Source organism: Postia placenta (genome assembly GCF_002117355.1).
Source record: "Postia placenta MAD-698-R-SB12 unplaced genomic scaffold POSPLAscaffold_11, whole genome shotgun sequence".
In the NCBI taxonomy this organism is placed as follows: Eukaryota; Fungi; Basidiomycota; class Agaricomycetes; order Polyporales; family Adustoporiaceae; genus Rhodonia; species Rhodonia placenta.
Window position 1 is genome coordinate 635,441 of NW_020169842.1, and position 23,427 is coordinate 658,867.

Below are 23,427 nucleotides of genomic sequence, written 5' to 3' on the forward strand. Positions count from 1 at the left end.
GCGAATTTTGCCGTTGCTGGATTTTGTGAAATACTGACCTACGCGTCATCAGCTAGACGTTTACTAGTGTCGGGACATCTCCTTCCAGAGCTGTGACGGAATTTCGCCAGTTGCTACAGCTAGCCCTCCTATGGCCTTCTCGACCAGTCAGGAGAAGAAAGTCCAAGCGGAACTCAAACAGCTGCGCGACACTCCTGTCGCTACACCGTCGGAGACCACTCTTTCTCTCCTCACCGACTATCTTCTCGGCCCACCCCAGAAACAGGCGGAGGATACTCCGAAACAACATTTCGAGCACTGGTTTTGCTCTCGTGCAAACGATATCGTGGTCGAGACCGCCAAGTTCCTAGTCCGTCTGCATGCTTACAACAGTGTGAGGGTGAAGACGTGGAGGAAGGAGTTTACCACATGTATGTCGCGGTGCTGCGAATGTGTGAGGGCATTCCAGGAGTCAAAAAGTTTGACGAGGCAGACGTGAGCAGCCTCGTTCTTGCCACTACCAGTCTCGTCTGACGCATATAATTAGATATTTTGGTGCTTTCTCTGACGACATACTAAAGGGATTCTACACCAGTTTTGACAATTGGGAGCTGGAGATGGTCCTTTCTAGTCTCTCCGCGGCGAATTTGTCTCCTGAATCTATGTCCGACGCTGGCCATACATTGTCAAAGGCACCTCCGCCTGTCGTATACCACATATTCTACAACCTGCACATATTGCATGATTCGCGTATCATTCGCATCATTCAGTCTTGCCCTCCAAAACAACCCATAACCGCTTGGCCTTCTGACTATCCACCCCCGGGATTATTCTTTGCGCTTTCACATAAGCAAGAGGACGTTCGTGGATGGGCTCGCGGTCAACTTAATTTACATACCACCATGCCTATGCTCCAAAAGACGTTTTCACCCGTATACTGCAATGTCCTCAAAGCTGTCACCAACCTGATATCTACGCCAACTGACGCGAATACCAGTAAGGCGAATACATTTCCGCTCACGCAAGATGTGTCAACCTTGTGGTCGAGCTATGCGTCGACTCTTCGTTTTGTTCCCGAAGACTTCCTGCACAAAGCAGGTAGCGCCAACGTAGATATACGCCATCTTGTTATCAGTCACCTGCATGATACAGCCAATCGTTCGTCATTCTCAGTCCTATGGTTGTGCGATGACTGATTTACCCGACAGATTTTGCCGAGGTCTTGAAAAGCTTTCTCTTGATTCTAAATAGAATTGGATCAACGGTATGGGAAGGCGAGGGTCCTGAGTATCCTCAAGTCGTGTTCAATTCCATCAAGGACAATCCTCGTTATCTCGATGCATTACAAGGCCTTAGCGCCGTGCGGAGGGACAACTGGATGCTCAGCTGGATGGAGACGTACGTCAAGAGTATTGGAGGAACCCCTGCCTTCAGGGACACCCTCCCAGTTGTCATGCATTTTCTCTGCGAGGAATTGCAGCACGAACGGTTTGCAGAGTTGCGCCCAGCTGCTATTTCCATGGCCGCTAGAGTGAGCATATGCGATCTGTCTGCATACAGTCGACTCACGGCTCGTCTACCAGCTGCTCCTCGCGGTGTTCCATCAAGCAGAGAAAGAAGTCTCCACATACCAGCACAGTCTTGTTTGGGAAGCCATGGCTGTCCACGCTAGCATGTTCATTTCCATTGCCTTCGGTCGCGCATATACGGATGAGAAATGGACGGAGGCTCGAGCTCATATGCGGAAGCTCATCCGTCACTCCCTTGCAAATGATATAAGAGATATGTTGACCACCATTTCAATTCTCTCTGGCTCGATACCATGGCCGGAACAACCGCTATCTCTCACAATCCGCGAGGAGATTTGGAGGAGGATCTATAGCAGCATACAGCCTGGTGACTCGGGCGCGATTTCTCTAGTGGTGACGATCTTGGCCGCGGTTGCCCATGTCGATGAACTGAAGGAGGCGGCATTCGTCGATCGCATAGCAAGCTCGAAGCAAGACGTCGCTTACAAGAACCTGCTTGGTAGCGTCAACCGTGCACTTGGGACCGTCCGCGATGGTTTCGGTGATGCAGTAACGCGGTATCTTGATTTAAGTGCGCCATCCGTCGTCGCCGAGCTCTTCCGTCGGCCAGACGTTGCCAAGAGTGTCATGATTCTCATGCTATCGCCGGTCGAAACCCTGCAGGAGACTGCCCAAGCTCTCGCCGGGACCGCATTCGATGTCGAAGTTCGTATGGATTGCTTCCGTGCACTAATAGAGCGGTTCCCAGAGCCTGCACTAGCGGGTGTCTTCAGCTTTCTAGACACGTACACCCATTTTGCGCAGATGATTCCAGAGGCATGCAGTCTCTCGAAGGCGTTAGCTCGTTGCTTGACAGACATCATCGATGTTCTCTGCTCAAGTCCAGATGGTTTTCTGCTCAACCAGCCATTCCTGAAGGATGGGCCTGGTGCAGCCATTCCTGCGCAATTACCCCGGTGGTGGTACCTTATGACGAAGGCTCTCTCCGTCATCTTCCTCAAGACGCCAAAGTGGGCTCTATACTTCGACAATGCAGAGATGGTCCTGTGGATGCGTGACGCCTTAATGTTTGGTCGAGACATGCTGGCGCAAAGGAGGGTCATTGAGTCTGCTGCATTGGCAGATTCGCGGCAGTCACAAGATGGGACAGAGCGCAAGCTGTCACGGGTGGGGAAGAAGATGGTCGATGACTTGCAGCCAGTATTGTTCGAGGCGACGCGATGGCTACGTCTAACAGATGAAGAGCTTCTCCACCAGTCTTTCTCCCTTCTCGAGTCTCTTTTGTCGTGTTTCAAAGATAACCAGGTCCGCCCAAGGCCAGAGTCTCTGCAGAAGTTGCAGAAGCACATCGACGATGCTCGGAAGGGTGACCCTTCTCGACCCCAGACGAGGCTTGATGCCCCTCGGTTGTCGCGCTTGCAGGACGCTGTCAGTGCCTTTGATGAAGACGACGAGATCCAGATAATCTCTCACCGACTCCCGGAAAAGGCCAAGGACAAGTCCAGCAAGCGCAAAGCGAATGATACCAAGATTAGGCCGCTTGCGGGCCCCAGTTCTACCCGGAAAGTATCCGTTGTCGATCAACTCAAGGCGTCTGCGAAAACCAAACCATCAACCAAGGCGCACATCGCGAAATATCTCACGGCCGAAGAAGAGATGAAGCTCGAAGCAGATGTACCGCAACCTCGTTTCAGTAGAGCTGCGAAGCCTGCGCCAGCCGCGTTGTTGCGCGGAGATCGCCCGGAAGCTGTGAAGAAGGAAGAGAGCGCATCTCTCAAGTCTGCATCTTCTGCGGCAGCATCGAGCAGCGAAAGTGACTCTAGCGACGAAGAAGAAGAGAAGGCTGGTTTGGCGTCGCTGTCAAAAATGCAGCGAACTCCCGTTATCAAGAAACCTGCCGGACGTCGACAAGTAATGCGACTTGATGTACCCACGACCATCCGTAACCCAGCTATCGAGCGGATGAACAAGCGCGAAGATGCTCGCAGGACTCAATTACGGCTCAAGCCAGACATTTCCGGTCTTCATCGGATGTTATTGACGTGGGATTATGACTATAGCGGCCCCAGCCCTCCTGGTGATTCTATCAGATTAATGGCCGTCCCTGACAGGTTCAAAGATGTTCAGCATTTTCGAAGTGTTTTTGAACCTATGTTGTTATTAGAATGTTGGGCGCAACTCGTCGAGTCTAAGGAAGTAGCTCTGGAGACTTACGATTGCCGGATCGCAAGTCGCCAATTCGTCGATGACTGGATCGAATTGGACATCTCGATTTCTGAATCCGTAAAGAAAGACTGGAATCTTTCCGATGCCGACGTCGTCGTTCTACGACATCCGTCGTCCAGAAAATGCATCCTAGGGAAGACCCAGAGCTACCGCGCCACTCCCTTCGGTATCCAGGCTCTGATTCGATGTGTTGCTCGCAACGATCCTGGTCTACAGGCGAACTCAATCTGGAGATTGAGCAAGGTCGTCAGGTGCGCTACAAATATCCTAACGTTTTGCTGCAGCTCACTACAAACTTAGTCTGACGACCCTACACCGAGAGTATGCTGCGTTGATGGCGTTGCCTTACTATGATATGCTCGATAGCATCCTGCAAGCACGACTAACAAGGCCAGGGGACATCGCAATGCCTGAAGTTCAGAGAACGATGAGCACTTACAATGTCAATGAACCACAAGCTAGAGCTGTCTTATATTCACTCAAAGCAGATGGGTTTGCCCTCGTCCAAGGGTGAGCAACATGTCTATGCATGTGCGATGATTGACTCACTTTGGGACAGCCCTCCGGGAACGGGGAAAACATCCACCATTTGCGGCCTGGTTCACGCCTTTTTGTCAAATCGTCCCAAGCCCGTCACCACCATCCATGCTGGGAGAACTACAGGTCCTGCAGATAGGGCGCCTGTGAAGAAGGTCCTCCTCTGTGCTCCGAGCAATGCTGCCATTGACGAGATCGCCCACCGTCTCAAAGAGGGTATTTCTGGAGCGGGACGGCGCATGGTGTCTCCCAAAGTCGTCCGCATTGGCAACGTCAACAGCATGAATGTTAGTGTCAGGGACATATCATTGGAGCAACTCATCGAGCAGAAACTCAATGCGGATCCGGCTTTGGGCAGTTCTACCAAGGACTCCGGCAGCGAGATCGTACGTCTCAGAGCTGAGATCGAATCCGTCAAGAAGCTTCGGCAGCAAAAAATTGAGGAGATCACGAACGTCCACGACAACACGGCTAGAACTATCGCGCTGGAAGAGGACATTAAGAGGCTGAACAAGCAGAGAGTTATGTTGACCCACCAGTTCGACAAGTTGAAGGATCAACAGAAATCGGACTCACGCACTATGGATGCAACACGTCGCAAGTTCCGAACAGAAGTGCTCATGGAAGCCGACGTCATCTGCAGTACATTATCTGGCGCTGCGTATGAATACCTCGAACAGTTCGACTTCGAGTTGATCATAATCGACGAGGCCGCCCAGGCGATAGAGTTAAGCTCATTAATCCCGTTGAAGTACCGCTGCGGTCGCTGTGTCTTGGTTGGAGGTATTGTACACACCTCTTCGTGAACCTTACGTGTTGCTCGACATTGACACTAGACTAGATCCACAACAGCTGCCTCCCACTGTCAAGTCTCAGGAGGTGAGTTCTGGTCTTCGTCTCACGATCTTCGCCTTTGACTTGAGGCAACTAGGCATGCAACTTCGGCTACAATCAATCACTCTTCGTACGGTTACAACGTCAGTGCCCGGACGCTGTCCACCTTCTTAGGTATAGTCGTTCCTGCAATTCTCTATATCGCTTCTCACGCGTCCCAGCATCCAATATCGTATGCACCCAGACATCAGTCAAGTGCCAAGCCGCTTATTTTACGGCGGACGACTGGAAGATGGACCTGGTATGGTCGATAAGACCGCAAGACCGTGGCATTCTCAGGAGAAGTTGGGCACATACCGTTTCTTCAACGTCAACAATGGTGTAGAAGAGATCGGAGGCGGTAACAGCCATTCGTACGTGAATCGTGCTGAATGTCAAATAGCTGTCGCCCTGTACAACCGGCTGCGTCGCGAGTTTACGACATTTGACTTTGACTTCAAGGTTGGCGTCATTTCCATGTATCGGGGACAAATTTTCGAGATGCGGCGAGCATTCGAGAAAATGTTCGGTCAAACCATCTCGGGTACCGTGGACTTCAACACTGTTGATGGTTTCCAGGGTCAGGAGAAAGATGTCATCATCTTGTCATGCGTAAGAGCTGGTCCAGGTGTCCAAAGCGTCGGATTCTTGAAGGGTAAGATACACATATTGTGGCTGCAGCCGAAGACTAACTCCCGATTTTCTGAGTGCAGATATAAGGCGGATGAATGTAGCTCTCACACGCGCAAAGTCATCTCTGTTTGTGCTTGGGCATGCGCCTACACTAGAGCGGAGTGACGATACATGGCGAACGATTGTGTCTGACGCTAGGACGAGAAGCTGCTTATTTGATGTACGTCCTAAGCCGTTCTGTCCACTTGATTAGGATACGACCGCGCACCTTCCCCAGGTGGATGTCAGCTATTTTACAACGCCGGCCAGCAGAGCTACAGTTGCCGCACCCGCCAAACAGTCCAAGCCTCAATCCAAGCAAATGAAGCCCAACTCCAGTAAACAGGCATCCTCGAGCGCTCCACAAGTTCCACAGGGCTTGGCAACTCCTCGCGAGCTGAAAGGTTTTGGAGCTAGTAATGTTCACCACGCTAGTCCAGTCAAGGTGGAGCAATCGAATGCCTCTTCGCCCGGGGACGCCAGAGTAGGCCAAAAAAGGCCTGCGCCTGTCGAAGAGAGCTCCGAGCCAATGCCCTCTCGAGGCCCCGACCCACAAAATGACCAAGTAAAGCCAAAACCGCCGCCTAAAAAGCGTCCAAAAGGAGGCCCCAGCCTTTTCATTCCCAAAAATAAAGTGTGTGCATGTGCACGAGTTCAAGATTTCTCTAACTCGATTCATTAAACAGCAGCGTCCTCATTAATGTGCTATGTTGACTTGTGTTCGCTTTTTCGCCGTTCTGGATCTATTGCTATCTCGCACTGACCCGCATTCACGCATGCATCCATGGTAATTTATTCCTGCATCCTGCATACAACACGCCATTGGTACAGTAAGACAATAATGTAATGATATAATGTAGAATTGTGTCGCTTTTCACTGGCACTTGGCTTCGATAGGAGGCAGTTCCCACCCGGCTGGTCCAAAATGTGGTATTACCATAGAACGTCCGTCCTTTGACTTGAGTGGCTTTGAGAATGAGCAAAGAGGTTTACCCAGACTTGACAGCCAGGCAACGTTGATTGTGGTCAAACCTAATAGCCGTTTAGAATATTGAGGGGACGGCGGAAACATGACGATACGAACCCTTGATGTACACACGAGACGTACGGACGACCTCCAAGAAAACCACGTAATCTGGAGGTGGTGTGTTGGCCAATACAGACGACGGATGGATGAATACATCTTCCGCAATCCCGAGGGCCTGATAGGGGACGCCTTTTGAGGTCGTGTACTTTTCTCCCAACAAACCCGTTCGCTGAACGAGGTCTTTCCTGATTGCCACTTGATCAATGAATCCGGCTGCAATTAATTGTCGCAGAACCTTTAGCTAAAATGAGCGTTAGCATGTTTTTGTTCCTTTCAATAGCTAGACCTGCCTGAAGGTTGGTAGGCGGAGGCGGGTTTGCAACAAATCCTGCGTCCATCTCTGGAAAATTGCTTTGGACGATGTTACTGATCTGCGCACGGAGTTTGTGAATTTCCTCCATCGCCTACAGGGCATGAGTGAGTAAAGTGTATCTCTGAAGGATTGCCGGTCGTTCTTACTTTTGGCCTGACGAAATGGTCAGTGCAGAACTTGTGTCCCCCACCCGCATATTCATACGCTCCAACGACCGATAGGATCCTGAATATGTCGCTAATCGAGTCACCGAGTGAGGCGTGAAGCTAACCGAATATGTTCAGTAACAGAGACAGCAGCATGGGGCCACAAAATGACTACCTGTTGTGACTGGAAGAATGCACGTCGACGTAGTCTGCGAGTTTCCTTTGCCTTCGCCGCTTCTGTGGTTAAATGAGGAAGACTTTCGTCATCATCGTCAGACTCTTCCTCCCCTTCCACAAGCGCCTCCTCACGGAGGAATGGGTCGCCAACAGATAATGCGGATACAATAGCTATCACGTACGGAAGGCAGCCATGCTGTCGACCGCTGACCAGCATTCGCGAATACCGAGGGGACAGCGGGAATAAAGACATCGCTTTCCCAATCTCTGTGATGCTCCCGCCAAGGACCACAGAGCCCTTCGACTGAACCTTTAGAGCCCCGAGGTGCGTCAGGATTGTCTCTGCCTTACGCAGGCTGGTCCTGTCCGGTGGGGTAGGGAAGGGGAAGTTGATGACAGCGTCAATATTCATGCTCTTCATTTGTAGCACGACGCCTTCTATTGGCACGCGGAGGATCTCCGGCTTGGAGAACTGGTCAAAGTAGTGTTCGTAGAGTGCCGAAGAGTACAGCCGATAGCAGTGACCGGGGCCCGTACGTCCGGCTCGTCCAGCTCGTTGCGCCGCTGAAGCCTTGGAGATCCAGCTGACCTGGAACGCTTGTATGCCGTTGGCGACATCGTAACGTCTCTGTGAGCGACGTGAACCAATAAATATGCCAATGAAGATGAATCTGAATACGTACCTCCTTTGCGCGTCCACAATCGACGACATAGCGGATGTCCGGTATCGTCAGCGATGTCTCAGCAACATTAGTAGACACCACGACGAGTCGGGTCCCTGATGGCGGTGGACGAAAGACCTGCATTTGCTTCTCACTCGGTAGCAGAGCATAGAGCGGTACAATGTGCATAGGAACTATAAGAGTTACCATTTTAAACGTAGAGTGTACGTTGATCACTGAGGAACGCACCATCAGTTTCCTCTTTGTCGATTCCCAGTTCGTCGTCGGCATCGGAGTCAGCGTCGCTGTCAAGCGCTTCGGCGTCCTCTTCCGCGGCGGCACCATCGCGATCAATGTCGGCAGCGAGCTCGGCCTGTTCCTTCTGCACATTGCCAAGGTCAATGTCCTCCGCCTCCACATCCGCTGTCGACTCATTCAGTCGATGCATGCAACACATTCAAACTAGCAATCACCTTGCGCCGGCGCCACAGCCTTGTGCTCCTCCTCTTGCAGCGCAAACCGCTCGCTCAGCCGTTCCTGCACAGAACGCCTGGCCTTCCGCCGCTCCTCGAGCGCCTTCTTGCCGTACCGTAACTCCAGCTTGCGGCACACACCTGCGATCTCGTTCTGCCCCGTCAGGAATATCAGGACGCCGCCGGGCGGCAGCCGGGCGTGGATCTTGCTCGCCTTGCGGACGGCCTCTGTAACATAATCCGACGGCGTGCGGCGGCTGAAGTGCACTGTCACCGGGTGCTGTCGCGCGGGGACGCTGATGATTGGTGGGGCCGTTTTGAAGAGCATCTTGTTCTCCGCAAAGTCGGACACGCGCAACGTTGCAGACATGATTATGAGGCGCAGCGGCTACATCAAACCTTGTAAGATTGTGCAGGTCCGTCTCCAGATGCACAACTAACCTTCACGCCGTCCTTCCCCTCGCGCCACATGTCCTCACGCAGCTTGATGACGCGGCTGAGCACGCCGATCAGGATGTCTGTGTTCATGCTGCGCTCGTGCGCCTCGTCGATAATTATCACCGAGTACTTCGCGAGCAGGAAGTCCGTCGCGAGCTCGCGTAGCAATACACCGTCCGTCATGAACTTGATCACCGTCGACGGCGACACCGACGCGTCGTAACGGATCTGGTACGACACGCGCGATGACGGCAAGTTCAGCTCATGCGCGACACGTGCGGCCATCGACACCGCCGCGACACGCCGCGGCTGCGTCACACCGATCATCCCCGGATTCTCTGCACCCATCGCGTCAGTACAAGGTATGGACACGCGGGACAGGCGCATACACTCACCACTGTCCAGCGACCCGAAGCCCGCCTCGTACAGGAACTGCGGGACCTGCGTCGTCTTCCCGCTGCCCGTCTCTCCGCAGATGATCACAACGCTGTTCAGCAAGATCGCCTCCATGATCGGCTGCTCCTCCGCGACGATCGGGAGTAGCAGGCGCGCCGCCTCGACCTCCGATGGGCGTGTGACCGCGACAGCCTTGCGCTTTGCCGTACTCGCAGTCTCGCGCGAGCTGAGGGCGGTCTCCTGCACGTGCTTCGCGAAGGACGTCGACGGTAACTGCAGATCCTCACCGAGCGGGCCGCGCATCTCGCCAGGCTGTGTGGACTCAGTCTTGCGCTTTTTCTTGGGCGGCGGTGCGGGCTCCGCTGACAGCTCGGGTGCTATTGGCGGCTCGTCGGGCTCAACGGAGGCGACGTAGCCCTTGACGGAGCTCAGCTGCTTCAAGGCCCATTCTTTGAATCCGCCTCTTTTCCGCTTCTGAGCAGGGGGTTCTTTTGCTGGTGAGTCTTCTATCTCTTCCTCATCTGAAGCATCGCTGTCGGCCTTTGCGGAGTTGTTGCCATCCTCCTCAAATTGATCAGAATCCTCGTCATCCTCCGCGCTCTCGTGCGTGTCGTATGCCGAGTCGGAGCTGTCGAAGGAGTCGTCCGACTCGGGCCCTACCTCGGGTTCGGAAGGCCTTGCTGGAACTGCCCATGACAGCTTGCGAGACTGCACAATTGCGAATGGGACATGTCAAATCGTTGCAAAGCCGATGCGAAAATCGAAATTACCTTCGCCCGCTTTGGTTTTCGCTTGACAATTTTAGGTGCGACGACAGACCCATCTTCATGGCGCTTGAGTGCCCCGCCAATGATAGTCACCTTCGGGCCGGAGTGCTCTAGCGGCTCTGGGAGCAATGTGGTCGTGGAGAACCCGGAGTCGACCACAACTACCGGGTTCGCCCTTGAATATCCTTCCTGTTCGCGAGGAGCATGCTCTGGCTCCCCGTCGACGTCCATGCCGATAAGCTCATCCTCGTCTTCCGCATCGTCACTATCCTCCACTTGCGAGAACGGTAATTGCTGTCGCTTGCGCTTGCCTCTAGCTGCCCTGCCGTCGATAACACGTCTGACCTCCTTGTCCTCAAGCCTGTCGAGCGCCTCCTGGTGTGTCGACGCCTTGCCAGTGCCAAGAGTCGCGGAGGACTGGAGCTGGAGGGTGGTGGACAGCAAAGCCTGGCTCTTCCTTGGACAATATGTCAGACAATCTTGTATACAAGTTGCGTGAGTAGAGGGAGACGTACGATAGCTTCTCGAAGAGCACAACGCGCTCTTCCTGCTTGAGTTTTTTCTCCTGCAGAGGGGATGAGATTATGATCTGGAGAAACGGAGACAACTATATCACGCACGATGTATTTATCCAGTCTCTTCTTTTTCTTGCTGTTGGCCTTCGAATTGGACTGTGCAAGGAGCTTCATGGGGAGTCAACCCTTACGCTATATGCGCCCATGGCATGACTAAGAGGACGTACCTCTTGCTTCAGTTTTTCCTTCCTGTCCAGTTCCTTCTGCTCCTGTGACTTTGGCACCACAACCTCTGCATTGGGGTCTGGCTGCTCTCCGCTTGCAGCTGCCCTGGCTTTGCGCCTCCCCTTCTTTTTATGGGAGCCGGCGGTAGACTGACGGGCCTTAGCATTGTACCTCTGCCTGTCCATTGCTGCGACGAATCCAATGAGTTTTATGGTATATCCAGAGCGGACGAGCTGAGAACGAACCTGCTAAGACGACTTGCAGCTTGGTGCACAAGCAACCAAGGTCCAAAAATCGCAAGTGCGATCTCGATTGGGCGTCACGCGATCGGAGGACTGTAGATTGGGCGTCTATTGGGCGTTTCGAGGATCTCAGACCTCAGAGCAGGCGCCGGGCCAGCGCTGGGCATTTGCCAGCCCGCGACGAACGACGACGAACGACCCGCACCGCCCAGCAGTGGTACGCTAGCTCATGCGCAGTGTCCTTAACGTCTATCATGCCCGTGGTGTTGTCGGGCCATTCTCAAAACCCGCCAAAATAGTCACGTCTACTGCCCAGCTCCTCGCGAAGCACGACAGGCCGGGTGCATCATACGGTGTCACGAGAACGCCTTCTCACAGCCATCAACTTCATCGATTTCAGTCCACGCTATCACATAAGAGGCTCTTCTCCTTAGCCTCTGCTATTGCTGCAACGACGTCTGCCTCTACCGCTATGGCCTCCCTCACACCGTCCCAACCCGCCCTCAGGTGGTCGCATTCTGCGGACGAGATCCTCTCTTTGACCAAGCAGGCCATCACCAAGCACGGCGAAGGGCTCGACAAGATTGCTGCACTCCCTAAGAAGGACTGCAATTTTGATTCAGTGCGTTGTTCGTATATATGTCCACGTCCATACTAGCATTCTACGGGAACCATGAGCTGCATGGTGTCTGGCTATGGTCGAGTGGCTGCGCCACCGACGTGCGGAAGCTCTTTGTTGCGCGACTGAGGACAAGAATGTCAGGTGCGGGCGGCAGAGGTATCTCTCTTGGCTTCACCACAGGCTGCACAATGGAAATCAAGTTCCTTTCACCTAGCTGAGGTCCTGAGCAGCCCCATTTTGGACGCCTGAGCCTAGGCCGGACAAAATCCGGCCTTGGAAAGGTCGTGTAGCCAATTGAATTGACGGCGGCATTGCCCGACCTAGGACACCCAATGGATTTTCCTGGGATGATATACAACTCCGCTAATCGCACCCTCACATATCAGCGTAGGCTAGACGTGTGCTCTAGGGGATAGCATAGAACTCGGGTTTCTGTAAAATTTCTATCAGTCAATTTCTGTTGTCTCCGCAGCGCCAGTATTGACCAACTTTGCCATATCGCAGGTGTTTGTGCGTCAAGCCTGCATGCGTTGTTGCGACTGACCCAAACTAGCATATGACTTGATAGCTTGCTCTCGCCGAAGCAGACACCGAACTTAGCCTCGTTACCGAGCCTTTATCCTTCTATCAGAATGTCTCTACGTCGAAGGAGTTGCGGGACGCCTCCAATGCCGCCGAGGTGCTCGTCCGCGATTATGACGTCGAGGCATCGATGCGCCTCGACGTCTTCGAGGTGATGGTTGCCGCGGAAGAAAACATCAAGCAGAGCAGTGCGGCGCTCGGCTCCGAAGAGCAGCGGCTCATGGAACGCAGCCTCCTGGACGGCAAGCGGGCAGGCCTGGCGCTACCGGAGAAGGAGCGGGGGGAGTTGACGAAGCTAAAGAAGGAGCTGTCACAGGCGTCGCTTGAGTTCAGCGTAAGTTCTCGTCATCCGTGCGTTCATAGCTTATATCCGATAAATACGCCCATCTATAGAAAAACTTCAACGAGGAGAACGTGAGCGCCCAGAGCTCCCATATGTACGTAGGACTCACCTCTTGCTTAGAGTACCATCAGCTTCACCCTGGAGGAACTGAGGGGCGTCCCGGCGGACGTGATCTCTGGGTATACAAAGCGTACGGAGGGTGAGAAAGAGCTATACGATGTGACCATGAAGTTGCCAGACATCCTCCCCATCGTAGGTCATCTGAATTGTTCCATGGTTGCGCGCCTGTCTCAGTGCGTGTCCAGTTCAAAAATGCCCAAAATCCGGACACCCGGCGGGCTGCCGATGCTGCGTATGACGCGCGGCTGGAGATCAATGCGCCGATCCTCGACAAGATTATTGCACTGCGCTGGAAGATCGCTGACCTCCTCGGCTACCCGACTTGGGCGGATTACATCACCGAGGTGAAGATGGCGAAGGACGCAAAGACTGTGACCGGCGTAGGTTCCTCCCTGAGCATCCCGTGCGCTTCTCACGTATCGCCCAAAATCTACAGTTCCTGGATGATCTGCACAAGAAACTCGATCCCGTCGGTGCGAAAGACCGCGCAGCGCTGCTGGCGCTCAAAAAAGTGGAGTGTGCCGAGCTCGGGATCCCGTTCGACGGCCAGCTGAATCAGTGGGACGTGCGGTACTATGACCGACTTTTTGTTGAACGCACACTCGAGCTCGACGAGCAGAAAGTCAAGGAGTACTTTCCCGTGAGCGTCGTCGTGCCCGCGATCCTGGAGATATACCAGAACCTGCTCGGCGTGCGCTTCGTAGAGGTGAAGGGCGAGACGTGGCATCCAGGTCGGTGCGGCTCGATTGCAAGTGCGTGAAGCAGCTGATTGTGCACGCTTCACAGATGTGCAGATGTTTGCGGTGTGGGAGAACGGCGCGACGGATGAGTCGGGCTTTGTAGGCTACTGCTACCTTGACCTGTTCCCTCGAGGTTTGTGACATCCTTCGAACGTTTCATTGATGGGGTGACAAATGCGCTCTCCAGAGTCGAAGTACTCCCATGCTGCTGTCTGGCCGCTCCTCCAGGGTTTCACGCGCTCGGACGGCACACGGCACTACCCGCTCGCGGCGATGGTCGCGAATCTCGCGAAGCCGACTCCCACCACGCCGGCGCTGATGCAGCATCAGGACGTCGTTACGTTCTTCCATGAGATGGGGCATGTCTTCCATGGACTGTTGAGCAAGACGCGCTTCGCGCGCTTCCATGGCACGGCGTGAGTCATTCGTAGGCTTCAGTGTGTGTCCGGAGAATTGACAGTCGTCAGGGTCGCACGGGACTTTGTCGAGGCGCCGTCGCAGATGTTGGAGAATTGGTGCGTCCGTTCTGTGCGTGGCTCGCCGCCCGTATGGTGCTGACGCAACTCGGGCGGGATTTGTACAGGTGCTTTGAGCCGGCGGTGCTGGAGCGAATGTCGAGCCACTACGAGACAAAGAAACCGCTTTCGCGCGAACTTGCTGATAAGATCAACAAAAGGTATGTGCCCCGCGTGGTCCACATTCATCCAACTGTTAGGCGCGAACTTTATGCGCATCTTGAGTTGACTGTTGAATGGACGCTCATGGATTCTCTCTTTCTAGTCGTTATGTCAACGTCGGGATGTTTTACTTACGGCAGGTGTTCTTCGCGAAGTTCGACATCAAGGTGCATACAGAACGCGGTGCGTGTCAGCTCCCTCGTTGTATATTCGCGCAATGCTTACAGTAATGATGCGGTTGCCACAGAACAAACCGACTACACAGCGCTGTGGAATGATCTTCGCAGGTCAATCACGCAGGTCAACCCTGGACGGCGCGCGGCCGGCCAAGGCTCGTTTGGTCATATCGCGGGCGGATACGACGCAGGCTACTACGGGTGGGTGTCCCGTCAATGTTCCGGCCCGCGTTTACTTAATCTTCCATCAGGTACATGTACTCGCTTGTGTTTGCGGCGGATATGTATGCGACCGTGTTCAAGGCGGACCCGCTAGACCCGGCGCGCGGCGCGAGATACAGCAAGTCCATCCTACAACCTGGCGGGAGCAGGGATGAATCTCTGTCTCTCGAGGTACGTGTCGGTTATTGCTCGTCACATTTGCGATTTCGCTGATGCGACGTCGCGCGGGAAGGAATTCTTGGGTCGCCCACCCAATGCGGATGCCTTTGTGCGAGAAATCTTTGGCGAGACGGGAAGCGCCAATCTCTAGTGCCCACGTTCTCAATGTTTCTAAGCCTCAGAATGGACACGATGGACTCCGTCGCAAGTGTATCATATATATTAGACAGCTACCATGTTGCTCACCGCTCTTCTGAGCCTTCTGTAAGTATAATCAATTACGAACTAGTATAGGATGACAAGGCAGCGCAGCAGGCATGCAGCAGGAAAAATGATATCGATGTTGGAATCTACAAAACAATCTGTACAAGAGTGGCAATGGAATGTAAAGAGTTGAATGTGCCCACACTCAAGCCTTCTGCATCACAGGTTTGAGAGATAGAGTCATGTTTGGCCTTAGCTGGGCTACCTGGGCTATAAATGAGAAGTTTGAGTTTATATAGTTCATAAAAACTATACATAGTGACATACCATTCACAACTCTTGAAAGTGTTTCTCAGATTGTTGACATCCTTAGAATATGCCACTACCTGATTAGCCCAATGGTCGAGCTTATCCTTGAGGTCATTCCACCGCCCAGCATTCTTCCGATCAACCTCTTCCCCTGCCTCATGAGCCACCTTTGTGAGCTCTGAGATTCCGTGAGCATGTTGCATCATCGCGTCTTCCTTGATGTTTTTCTCGAGCACATCAATTCGGTTGGCCTGCGTCGCAGACTCATCCTTGATGGTTCTCTCGATCTCATCGAGACGGCGGGTCTGCGTCGTTGACTCGTCTTTGATGGTTTTGTTCTGCGACTCGATTGCATCAAGGCGTTTACTTATATCTGCGAATTATGAACTCACTATATAGATCTGCAAGGATCACACATACCAGTAAGCGAGTTCTGAATCTTACTAAGAACTGCTTCTAGCTGGAGTTCAGTCGACATTGTGAAGTACTATCTAGATGATGACACAGTAATGGCGTTCGACGGTTAGATTCATGGTAGATCGTGTCATAAACAAGGGCCTCACACCTTCGAGATCTTAACGTTGTGCGACGCAAACACGACTGGATACCAAACGAAATCGCAAGAGGTGTGCAAGGATGAGTCGGCGTGGGAGCGCTGAGCAGTCCCGCAACCTGATCTACTTCGCACGTGTCTCCGCCGGCTTTTGCGGCCCGCTGCAGCTAGTCATGACGTGGTCAAGTGCCGTCCATGCGGTCGCAGTGCGTAGCTATGGCCCCCAAGTTGACTTTTGCGATGGCGAGCGGGTCGCAACATGGCGATTCTTTAGTGGACAAGTACTGAGACATGTTCATCGTCCGCGAATTAAATGATGCGAACGTCACTGGGACCCCGGCGCCCGCACGTGGGTGTGTACCTTTGGGTCCTTTCCAATGATTGTATACCACCTCTTCTCGATACACCGAATATTAGTGTATGCCTCTCGATGATGAGCAATATTCATAGCCCACCGACAACTACTCTCTCTCATACGGAAGGCGGCCTTGGAATCGCGGAATTCTACTGGCGTGATCACCAGCTGTGGTTGCAGAAATGTGGCTACATGCTTCGACCTCGATATAAACCTGATTGGGTCCCCTCCTGGCTGGGCACCAAGAAACATCTCTTCGGGTGCGAGGATGGGTTTATGTCGCAAGTACGTTAACAGATTACTTGATCACAGCAGGGACCAACGCAGAACAGCATCCGTACATTTTAGACGCGACCAGAATATCGGACGGTGCTATGGCATTGGTGTCGCTCAAGAAAGTCTCCACCCCCATGAGGCCGATATTGGGTCATATTTTTGTTCCAATGAGCTGAGCTCTGACCCGGACAATCACTGCGTACCGCTATACGATGTTCTCAAGGACCCTCTTGAAGAGGATATAGTCATTCTGGTCATGCCTTTGCTTAGGAAATGTAATGTCCCCGAGTTCGGAACCATCGGAGAAGTAGTGGAGTTCATACGGCAGCTCGTCAACGTACGTGTGCTACTGACGCACGTCCACCTACACTGAACACCTTGTCTAGGGTCTGAGATTCATGCACGTACATCACGTCGCCCATCGGTAGGCCCTCACTTGATAATGCATTGTAGGACGTCCCTGACGCGGTTCAAGGGACATAATGTTGCCGAACGTTATGCTTGATCCCAGAGCGATGTACCCGAAGATGTATCATCCTCGTTGTAGGGATATGAACCGAGATTTCACCGGTACGGCTAGACATTATTCCCGTACAGAGCGTCCGACAAAATACTACTATGTGGACTTCGGTCTATCGCGCAAGTACAGCCCCGACGAGTACCCGCCTCGCGAACTACCTATCCTGGGAGGGGACAAGAGCGTGCCCGAGTTTCAAGGCGAGGGCTACGACGAAGCTGTAGACCCATTCCCAACAGATATATACTACCTCGGGAACCTTATCCGAATGGCGTTCACGATGGTACGTTGAAAGTCCGGTTCTGTCATTCATCTGCATTGACCGGAGGTGCTATAGCGCTACGCAAATTTCTGTTTCATGGATGCGCTCATTGCAGATATGGTGCAGAACGATCCACAGAAACGCCCGCATATCGAGGAAGTTTCCTCTCGATTTATTGAGGCCACGTCTAAGTTGTCCGCTCGAATCCTTCGTGGTCGTCTCGTAGAGAGAGATGAACCACCCGTCATCCGCTTTCTCTTCGGTCTCGGACATTTGTTTAGGACGGCGAAGTACGTTGTGAAACGATGTCCCCCAGTGCCTATCCCTCCCACGTAGGTGTCATTGGTGTCACAGCTCGATGCTTTGAATAGTACCGATACCCCATCGCTACCGTGTCTGGACATGCTTTTGGTTCTGTCACTCATTCTACGCCCCATTGCTTGCTCTCGCGTGCGATCAGAACATTCACGGAAGCGAACATCTGCCAGATACCGTACGTCGACTGCGCCATGAACAAATTTACAACAGTGAGTTCTACAGCCCACGTCGCCTTGAGATTACATCGACGAATACTGAAGCTGGCTAGAGATTCATGATTGCCTTGAGATGAGATATCTTCATTCCAACAGTTAGCATAGATCAAGGTTACCCAGCCTTGGACGTACCACGACAGTCCTAGGCAGCAATGACTTCAGCAGCCTCGGTGCGACGCCAGTATGCTGTATCGAGTGCACCCGCAGAGACGTCCTCATCGCGACGCCAATAGGCCGTGTCGAGAGCACCGGCGGAGACATCTTCCTCCCTGCGCCAGTACGCTGTGTCAAGCGCACCAGCCGAGACGTCCTCGGCACGACGCTCGACTTCCCCGACGTTTGCACGATTCTCTGCCGAGCAGGCTATGGTTCAGCATGAAACCTGGGTGCAAGTATATTGGTACTGACTGCTGCCGGGGGCAGGGAGAGCTATCGCCTCCAAAGCGACGAGGGGAAGCAGAGCAGCGATCGCGGCCAGGACTTTGGACTGCATGCTGAGTGACAAGGGCTTTCTGTAGAGCAAGCCTGGTGGGCGAGTGACTCTGACTAGCAGTGTGTTTCCTGTGTGCCTTATATATGTTCGAGAAGTAGACCGAAACACTGACAAATATGCTACGTGCATGGGGCATTCGCCCTATCGAGTCGGCGCATGTTTACCGACAAATGACCCCGGTTCGTCGGGCGTTGTTCGAGCGTTACACAACGCAAGTCCAACTGGCAAATGTTTTGTATATTCACTTCAAATAAAGTGGCGGGCGGACGATCCCCAGGGGCAGCAGACCCGGCAACGTGCCGGATCTCACTACCACTTTCTTTGGTGAGAAGCATTTCCTCAACACGCAGCGATCATCTCCAAGCACACTGAGTATGTTCGCTGTGTAAGAGCAGCATCGTGCGCTGTTATCGTCACCTGTGTTGAGCTCATTTTCACGTTTTCAAGTATCAGCTGGAAAATGGGGAGTTAATTCGACATACCGGATTTGATATTGAACGGGAAGGATCCCGCGCGGAACACCTGCGATTTTACCATTGAACGCCTCCGTTTCGCGATCCCGTACAGTATATCCATTGGACAAGGCTTCGCACGGGTGCCTTGTTAATGTGAGTGGGCTCGATCTCCTTCAGGAGACGGCGGAAGATCTACTACTACGTTGCCAACGGGCGCTGGCAGAATTGATGGTGGTACTCCACACCTGATTCGCTGAAATACGTGCGGAATCTGTGTGAATCGCCGAAGTTGGCCGTATGGCCCGGCCACAAACGCGTTTGTGGCTGACAGTCAGGAATTTGTTCTCTCGACCTCGATTTGCGACGCCCGTCTACACATCTCGTAGAGCTGCAGTCTTAACCAAAGGATTGAGAACTGGGCTCAATCGTATTATCTTCGGGGAAGAAAGCGCTGCGACGTCTGGGGCTCCGGCGCGTGGGTCAAGGTCGCGCCAAAGGATCCCGTCTGCCTGCATTTGCATCGTTCCCGGTATCTGCTGCTGCGAGAGGTTCCGTACGTCTGGCCCGTTGCAAGCGCACACGGGTCCTTTGACCCTCGGGCATCAGATGTGAAGTGTGTCATACGCTGATTCAAGTGCTCTCACCTTGGGCACTCTGAACAGAACGGCTCACGCGGAGCAAGCCACGACCGACTCTCTTGCCATGTCAGACCCCATGTCAGACCCTCGCTTTGAGTACTCGCCAGCCAGACATGACGCGGACGGGTCGACCGACGGCCTGCTCCTCAAAGACAGGTCTTCCACATCTACAAGGCTCCTCTCTGACTGGAAAACCTTCCGTCGAGCGATCCCATGGATAGCCCACGGCGTCCTTATTTTCGTCTCGGTCTCGCTGTTCCTGCTGTCGGTCCGACTCAACGACACCCGATGTGCGAGGAAGCTGGCAGTGTACTGTAAGCCTCTGCATTGCATGTCATACAGGGAGATAGTCACAATACACCACAGCTCCTGCGATGGACGCCGTGGAATACCACAACGTCAAGTTCAATGGCACCCTCACATGGCCCTCCGAGTTTCGCGGCACCCCCAGCCCCGAGCTCGATGCCGCCTGGAAGAGGATCGCAGCAGACAGTGAGGGTTTCCCCCGAGTCAGTGTGCCTTCCGCCCCTGAGCGCTCGCAGTGAGGCCGTTCAGGATCACGGGGGACGTCTTGCGCAAGATAGGCAAAGAAGCGCGGCCTTCGCTCGTCAAATTCCTCGACGAAGACGGCGGTGGCTACCTGGCGACGCTCGAAGTGACCCATCAGCTGCACTGTCTCGTATAAGTCCGGCATGGTCCTGCAGCCCCGTTCAGCGCGACTGACACACGCACTGCAGAACATGCTGCGGAAGCGGACTTACTTCGAGCACTACGCGGCGGACGACGTGTCGATCCTGGCCGGCCCCGAGGCTTATCGGACCCACCTAGGTAGCGCGCTGTCTTCACGAGCGGAGCGGGCGGCGGGATGCTGACGCACACCCACAGATCACTGCATCGAGATGTTGCGGCAGGTCGTCCTTTGCACCGCGGACGTCGGACTCGTGACCTACGACTGGGTCGAGGGCTACCGGCACCCCCATCCCGACTTCAACACCTGGCACAAGTGCAGGGACGTCGACAAGGTCGTCGAATGGAGCAACGAGCACGAGTTGCACGTTCCGTTTGATCGGTTGCTGCGCTTCGGGAACGAGGTTGATCTCGTAGAGGCGCCGTAGACCACAGCAGACAAACTTGGATTACGAGTAGATCAGCAGCCGGGAGGGTAATGATGCCAAGTGAAGAGACCGACCGACAGGGATGGCACAGCGCTATGTTGTTTGAAATATTGAGCGAGGTGCAATCTCAGACAGAATACGACAAGCTCACCGTGCTGCTGTGATCGCCATCAATGCGAGAGAATAGCCCAATGGTGAGACACAAAAATGCGTTTACACTGTTCAGTGCGTGAAGTGCTATTACTCAGGTGCCAAGCTCAGCCGTGTTTGTGATATCGACGAGAGGAACAAGCTGCGGCCAATATGGATTATGCTCTGGAAGAAGCAGAGTGAAAACATTAAACCATCTCATAGATAGACCATATAACCCATAACCCGCGCCGTGGAATCTGCCCCCATCTCTAGACCCTAGGTTATGATCCTCACGTGAGATCGTTTCTCGTCTCTATCAGAGACATCTACGCGCCGCGGAGGCGGATCCGAGGGCGGATGCGATGGCAGGCAAATCCACTGCCAGGATATCTACCGGAGGTGCCCGTGTCGGCCATGGTCTGCGATCCTGTCCTGTACCGGGGATCAAACAGGGTACGCTGCGGCTCCTCCAGACGACGCACGAGAAGCGTTTCGGGATCTGTGGCGTCGACCGCGAAGACATGCTACCATCTGGAAGTTGCGGTGGCGGTTAAATTTGAGAGCTTAATGAAGCTATCTGACATTTATTACAGCGCCCGGCGGCGCATAGTGAGCATCTCGCGCCGCCAGCTAAAATATGGGAATGATGTTGCGGTAGTGTTTGACGTGGTCCTATTGGTCAGAGCTAGCTATCATGCAACAAGACCAGTGCAATCGTTTCCGCCCAGTGTTGGCGCAAATCCCAGCGCGGAGGACGTCAGAGGCGGCGTGCAGCCATCGTTTCGGCATAACCGAGTAGGCCAGACGCACCCTCCGGGCATCAAATATCAATGCATCGCACACACTTCTCGAGAACTCTCTGCACGCACCGGCGACTCAGCTCGTCCAGATCGCAGGATCATCGATCTATACTCAGTACGAGTGTCGGTCGGGCGGGAGAACCGCGCAGAATCGGGGTGGCGGGGATTCGCGAGGCCGCCCGTGCAGCCTGAGCGGGACGACAGTGGGCTTCGAGCACGACCCGGAGCAAGCCTCTGCACGGCACCGGTGCCGCAGCTCGATTCCTCGTGCGGCGGCGATGGCGGCGGGCGGGCAGACGAGAAGCCGGATGTGCCATCTCCGGCGAGTCTCCGAGAGCAGATCATGTACATGGCTGCACAGCGCACCGGCGCACCTGCAGCCACGGGAAGAGCGGAGCAGCTGAGCGTCTGGCATGTCGTCACTTGTGCTCCATCTCAAGCTCGGTGTGCATGATGCAAGATGTGTTCCTGACAAAGCTCTGCACAGAAAGGACGGATGGCGGAATATGCACCCTGCATGCACCATCACGCAGTCTCTTCGCTGGCGCGATCCGCAGAGGCACGGGCAAGAACGCGTAGAACCACGAGAAGACGCGTCGGAGGACGGCTTCTAAACACACCGCTGTCGCGCCGCCGCAATGAATCTGACAGCCGCTGACCAATGCGTATTGCCGGCCACTCGGAGTATTATGCATGTATGCCTCGTGTACGCACCCAAGTGAACAGGAGGCCTGAGCTTGAGGCATCGCCAGAATTAACGAACGGCTAAGGCTTTCTGGAAATGCACCAGCGCCCAGGAAGTCTCTGCGCCTGAACGAATTAACGAACCCGGGCGCATCTGGAAGTTGATGGCGGGATGCACCCGCTCGTTGTGGCAGCGCAATGAGCAAGACCGTATATCAGGCCGGTCATCAATGGTCCGGAGATCTGCTGTGTATTCGGGCTTCCATGGCGGAGGGGCCCTCGTACGCGAAGGGGCGGCGCGCCGACACGCATATTTTGATGCGCACAGTTCATGAGTGATGCGAAGGTAAGAAGAACAGGCTTTCGACGTCTCCGCCTCGGAACAACGATAGGAGTGGCCCCGATTCCGCACGGCGAAATCTTGGGAAAGGGGAGTCAATAAAGGGCTTCGCGTCAATTTGCCCAAGAAGGCCTGTCGGCCATATACGCCCTTGACGTCAGGCGCCACGCCGACCGAACAGTGGCGCATTGTGACAGTGGGTGATCTGGGCATACACGGGCGGAGAGAGGGCTGCCCGATGTGAACTAAGCATTTAGACACCGGACGACGGCACGCAAGCAAAGTGCTGACGGCGGTGATCGGCAAATGCCTAAGCGAGCTTTGCCCCCGACGCCCGCTTCAACGTCCGGTTTGCATCTGCAGACCATCCAGATCCTGCGGGAAGGCATCCAGTACGTGCATAGCGTGCAGATGTGTGCACATACGTCACGGCGATACTGTACATGTTGGACTCTAATCATACACGGACCTCCTGCCCTGCCCTGCACCTCCTCGCACTCTGCCGCCGCCCTCGCCACAGCACACACCCTACGCGCGCCCCGGCGGGCCCGGCATCGCGGGCAGCGCGTCGCGCAGATCCGCGCCCGTCGCGCCCAAAAGCGCGAGGAGGTCCGCCTTCTTGAAGATGCGCACGGTGTGGATCGCGGACGGGGTACCCGCGCGGGGGTCCGCGCCGGCGGCGAGGAGCGCGCGCACGACGGCGTCCTCGCCCTTGAAGACGGCGCCCGCGAGCGGCGTCTGGCCCGTGTCGTTCGCGCGGTCCGGGTCCGCGCCGCGCGCGAGGAGGCCCGTGACGAGCGCGGGGTGCCCGCTGTACGCGGCGAGCATGAGGAGCGTGTTGCCTGGTGGCAGGTGCGGGCGCG

At 54.4% G+C, this 23,427-nt stretch overlaps 7 protein-coding genes across 7 annotated transcripts; 4 read left to right on the top strand and 3 right to left on the bottom strand.

Annotated features, from left to right (window-relative positions):
- Positions 1-130: 130 nt before the first annotated feature.
- Positions 131-6,498, top strand: POSPLADRAFT_1048291 (hypothetical protein; the record flags this gene model as incomplete). The annotated part of the gene is made up of 12 exons (XM_024479484.1): positions 131-474; positions 527-1,137; positions 1,188-1,510; positions 1,563-3,985; positions 4,035-4,244; positions 4,294-5,054; positions 5,113-5,150; positions 5,203-5,279; positions 5,327-5,799; positions 5,858-5,997; positions 6,055-6,220; positions 6,257-6,498. The coding sequence occupies 12 exons, from the start codon at positions 131-133 to the stop codon at positions 6,496-6,498; spliced, it is 5,808 nt and encodes a 1,935-aa protein (XP_024336616.1).
- A 95-nt stretch (positions 6,499-6,593) lies between these two features.
- On the bottom strand, positions 6,594-10,996 carry POSPLADRAFT_1066944 (hypothetical protein; the record flags this gene model as incomplete). Its single annotated transcript, XM_024482122.1, has 13 exons — positions 6,594-6,848; positions 6,901-7,144; positions 7,194-7,307; positions 7,363-7,482; positions 7,538-8,167; positions 8,223-8,395; positions 8,451-8,613; positions 8,745-9,062; positions 9,116-9,450; positions 9,508-10,216; positions 10,279-10,692; positions 10,896-10,958; positions 10,982-10,996. 13 exons carry the CDS (start codon positions 10,994-10,996, stop codon positions 6,691-6,693), a joined length of 3,456 nt encoding a protein of 1,151 aa, XP_024336617.1. The 3' UTR covers positions 6,594-6,690.
- Positions 10,997-11,729: 733 nt separating this feature from the next.
- POSPLADRAFT_1183536 (hypothetical protein) lies at positions 11,730-15,404 on the top strand (the record flags this gene model as incomplete). The annotated part of the gene is made up of 15 exons (XM_024489010.1): positions 11,730-11,879; positions 12,448-12,795; positions 12,855-12,875; positions 12,925-13,056; positions 13,110-13,304; positions 13,361-13,655; positions 13,711-13,797; positions 13,852-14,080; positions 14,132-14,179; positions 14,248-14,340; positions 14,445-14,524; positions 14,589-14,718; positions 14,769-14,910; positions 14,972-15,162; positions 15,214-15,404. 14 exons carry the CDS (start codon positions 11,730-11,732, stop codon positions 15,047-15,049), a joined length of 2,028 nt encoding a protein of 675 aa, XP_024336618.1. The 3' UTR covers positions 15,050-15,162; positions 15,214-15,404.
- POSPLADRAFT_1040799 (hypothetical protein) lies at positions 15,191-16,048 on the bottom strand. The gene is made up of 4 exons (XM_024477806.1): positions 15,977-16,048; positions 15,832-15,902; positions 15,430-15,784; positions 15,191-15,372 (listed from the first exon to the last, which is right to left on the bottom strand). Exons 2-4 carry the CDS (start codon positions 15,887-15,889, stop codon positions 15,249-15,251), a joined length of 537 nt encoding a protein of 178 aa, XP_024336619.1. The 5' UTR covers positions 15,890-15,902; positions 15,977-16,048; the 3' UTR covers positions 15,191-15,248.
- A 207-nt stretch (positions 16,049-16,255) lies between these two features.
- On the top strand, positions 16,256-18,286 carry POSPLADRAFT_1148977 (hypothetical protein; the record flags this gene model as incomplete). Its single annotated transcript, XM_024486245.1, has 8 exons — positions 16,256-16,317; positions 16,415-16,604; positions 16,678-16,932; positions 16,982-17,019; positions 17,143-17,395; positions 17,450-17,664; positions 17,835-17,901; positions 18,008-18,286. 8 exons carry the CDS (start codon positions 16,256-16,258, stop codon positions 18,284-18,286), a joined length of 1,359 nt encoding a protein of 452 aa, XP_024336620.1.
- A 1,581-nt stretch (positions 18,287-19,867) lies between these two features.
- On the top strand, positions 19,868-20,608 carry POSPLADRAFT_1149671 (hypothetical protein; the record flags this gene model as incomplete). The annotated part of the gene is made up of 4 exons (XM_024486334.1): positions 19,868-19,985; positions 20,036-20,172; positions 20,231-20,321; positions 20,379-20,608. The coding sequence occupies 4 exons, from the start codon at positions 19,868-19,870 to the stop codon at positions 20,606-20,608; spliced, it is 576 nt and encodes a 191-aa protein (XP_024336621.1).
- Positions 20,609-23,092: 2,484 nt separating this feature from the next.
- On the bottom strand, positions 23,093-23,407 carry POSPLADRAFT_1149692 (hypothetical protein; the record flags this gene model as incomplete). Its single annotated transcript, XM_024486337.1, has 1 exon — positions 23,093-23,407. A coding segment is annotated over one exon (315 nt), but the record flags the coding sequence as incomplete, so codon positions are not given.
- Positions 23,408-23,427: the final 20 nt, after the last annotated feature.

What these genes read in the sequence shown, in the direction of transcription:
- POSPLADRAFT_1040799 (XM_024477806.1), bottom strand. Translation starts at nt 15,889, where the DNA reads ATGTCGACTGAACTCCAGCTAGAAGCAGTTCTTAGTAAGATTCAGAAC. An exon ending in GATTCAGAACTCGCTTACTG is followed by an intron (nt 15,785 to 15,831) that starts GTATGTGTGATC and finishes CATAATTCGCAG; the next exon opens with ATATAAGTAAACGCCTTGAT. An exon ending in ACTTTCAAGAGTTGTGAATG is followed by an intron (nt 15,373 to 15,429) that starts GTATGTCACTAT and finishes TCTCATTTATAG; the next exon opens with CCCAGGTAGCCCAGCTAAGG.